The sequence below is a fragment of the Borostomias antarcticus genome (genome assembly GCF_949987555.1).
Source record: "Borostomias antarcticus genome assembly, chromosome: 5".
Lineage (NCBI taxonomy): Eukaryota > Metazoa > Chordata > Actinopteri > Stomiiformes > Stomiidae > Borostomias > Borostomias antarcticus.
The window spans coordinates 1,623,657-1,626,845 of NC_140238.1; the positions used below are offsets into that span (position 1 = coordinate 1,623,657).

General features: G+C 53.7%; 1 protein-coding gene across 1 annotated transcript; it reads right to left on the reverse strand.

The window, feature by feature from the left end:
- Positions 1-748: 748 nt before the first annotated feature.
- LOC311308804 (uncharacterized protein) lies at positions 749-2,972 on the reverse strand (the record flags this gene model as incomplete). Its single annotated transcript, XM_084437851.1, has 3 exons — positions 1,482-2,972; positions 1,047-1,235; positions 749-895 (listed from the first exon to the last, which is right to left on the reverse strand). Exons 1-3 carry the CDS (start codon positions 2,799-2,801, stop codon positions 749-751), a joined length of 1,656 nt encoding a protein of 551 aa, XP_084293977.1. The 5' UTR covers positions 2,802-2,972.
- Between the last annotated feature and the right edge of the window lie 217 nt (positions 2,973-3,189).

The window sequence follows — 3,189 nt, forward strand, 5'->3', positions numbered from 1 at the left end:
GCGACTACCTCAAGGGGGAAGGTAACGGTTACTGGGTTCAAGGGGGCTCGTGGTTCTACCTTGTCACGTTGCAAACTGCATGTAACACACTCTGCTTGGAATTGGCGCACCTGTGTCTCCATGCCTACCCAGAAGAACCGGCGCCTCAGCGTCAGCAGCGTCCTTCCCGCTCCAGCATGTGCCGCAGACTTGTGGTGTTGTTCCCATACCATCTGACGCCGGGGGCCTGGACACACAACCTGAAACAATTGCTCTGAGGTGTTAGGGTCAGTGAATCGGCGACACAAAACCCCATCCCGTAGGCTGAGCCGCCTGAATTGTTTCAACAACCTTGCTGTCCCAGTGGTGTGTATCTCCTGTTGTCGGCCCGTAGGGCAATGCCCTTGTTCCACATACCTTCTCACAGTGCGGATCTCAGGGTCAGCTACTTGTTCCTGTTCCCAGTCGATGCGGCCTTCTGGGGCGCCATCCTGGTGGGTCACCACAGCTGATGCGGTTACGTCTCTAGGACTGAGTTGCTGTGGGGGGTGTTTAGGTGTGGGGAATCGCGACAAAGCATCCGCATTCACATTTTCTCTGCCAGCACGATATTTCACCTCAAAGTCAAAGGATGCCAGTTGGGCTGCCCAGCGTTGTTCCACTGCACCCAGTTTCGCCGTCTGCAAATGGGCCACAGGATTATTATCGGTGTAAACAACAAACTTGGCACCAGTCAAATAATCTTTGAACTTTTCGGTAACTGCCCACTTTAGTGCGAGGAGTTCAAGCTTGAAGGAGCTATAGTTGGCGTCATTCTGCTCTGTAGGATGCAAACTGCGGCTCGCATAGGCAACCACCCTCTCTTTACCCCCCTGCACTTGGGCGAGTACTGCTCCCAGCCCATGGTGACTGGCGTCTGTGTAGAGGGTAAATGGCTGTGAGAAGTCTGCGTAAGCTAGGATAGGGGCCTCTGTTAGCACTTTCTTTAGAGCATCAAATGCTGTTTGAGCTTCTACTGACCAGGATATGCGATGAGAACCCAGACGCTTGTCATTCGGCACTCCTACCAGGAGTGAGTTTAGGGGGCGTGCAATTTTTGCAAACCCAGGGACAAAACGTCTGTAATATCCGGCCAGGCCGAGGAAGGCCTTGAGTTCCTTAGCAGTGGTAGGGGCTGGCCAATCGACAACAGCAGCTATCTTCTCGGGGTCCGGTTTCACGCCTTCACGGTCGACTACATGCCCCAGGAATTTAACCTGCCGATGGAAGAGTTTGCATTTGTCAGGGCGTAGCTTCAAGCCATGTTTCGAGAGACGCTCAAACACCTCCTCTAAGTGCTTTAAGTGCGTAGCAAAATCGGAGGAGTACACAATAATGTCATCTAAATAGACTAGGAGGGAGTCAGTAATTTGGCCATTTAAGCATTGTTGCATAAGGCGTTGGAAAGTGGCTGGCGCGTTGCAGAGGCCAAATGGCATGCGTTGAAACTCGTACAGACCTACAGGGGTGGTAAAAGCAGTTTTTTCACGGTCCTGCGGGTCTACCTCCACTTGCCAGTATCCGCTGGCCAGGTCCAACGTGGAGAACCATTCTGCGCGGGTCATGGAGGTCAGGGTCTCCTCGATCCTGGGAAGTGGGAAAGCATCTTTGTGTGTAACAGAGTTCAACTTTCTGTAGTCTACACAGAATCTCCAGCTGCCATCTTTCTTCTTTACCATGACTATGGGTGCTGCCCATGGGCTGGAGCTTTCAGTAATGACACCATTTTGCAACATACCTTCCAACAGGGTTCTCATATCCTGGTACAGCAAGGGGGGTAATGGTCGGAAGCGTTCCCGTATGGGCGGTGCCTCGCCTGTAGGGATAGAGTGTTTTACCACATCTGTCCTTCCGAAATCTTCCTCGTGGGCCGCGAAAGCCTTCTCCCATTTGTGCAGCAGGGCAGCCAGTTGTCTCTGCTCATCTTGGGTGAGGTCCGGCCGCTCGGCCAGCTTAAGGACCTGGAATGCTTGATCAGGCTCCTCCCCCATGCATACATCCACTACACTGACCTTGACTGTACCTTCCTCCTCCTGTTCTAGGCAGACATCCTGCACACCATAAACATCCAGGCTATCGACCTGAGTCACTTGACCGAGCTTCTGGTAGCGGTCCAAGGAGACAGGGAAGTCGTGTAGGTTGCGGATCCGGACGGGGACCCGTCCATTCTTGACCACAGCTACAGACCGGGCCACGGAAATGGCGCCTGGCTCAGGGAGTGCTTCTACCAGACCATGATAGTCCCGCCTGCCAGCTGCAGCCCGTCCCCAGACAACCACCTCACTCCGGGCTGGGATAGTCACTCCGTGGCGGTGCGCTGCCCAGACGTAGCCATGGTGTCCATCATCTGTCGTCACTCCAGTCCTACGACACGTCGCAAATGCTGCGTTCCAGGCACTTTGGGACTTGGGGTTTTTACAGAACAACCGGGCTGGCCCTTCCGAATTACGGAACACAGCGTCCCAGCAAGGCTGTATGATGTTCATACCAATAATGAGGGGGTCTGATGCTGATCTGTCCTCTACTACAAAAACCCCTCGCGGACCGATCTGATGGCCCTCGATGTCAAAATCTAGCTGTACATATCCTAGATAGGGGATATGGAGGTTGTTGGCCGCTTTTATTCTGACCATAGCAGGGGGTTCTCTAACTTCGCTTTCTGGGAAGTGTTGGCTCAAAAGGCTATGACTGATGATTGATATTTGGGAACCTGTGTCTAAGAGCCCTTTCAACTTGACTACACCCACTCCCACCTCAACCTGGGGGCACTGCCCAACTAACATAACCGATGGCCCTTGTACCTCCTCCTCTTGTCCTAGCCCCACCGCCCGAGCCTCAGAAGTGGGGGATGCTAGTTTAAATGTGAGGGGGTGTGACTGTCTCCACAGAAGCGGGCCATGTGACCTACTTGGTCACAACGCCTACAGATCGGCCTACCATCTGGTGCCCATTTATTAGATGATGCAGGGACTTCCTGGCGGCGCATAGGCGCGCGGCGCGAAGTGGCGTGGTTAGTCTGCTGAGGTGGGCCTCTTGGCCGGAGCTCTTCTAGGAGGTCACGTGTCCAATCTTTCAGCTGATCCTTTAACTCTGCAAGGATCTCCTGCTTGATTTCTGCTTTCCAGTCGGTTTTCTGTGGGTGAGAGCGCACGTTATTTGTTCCCCCCATGG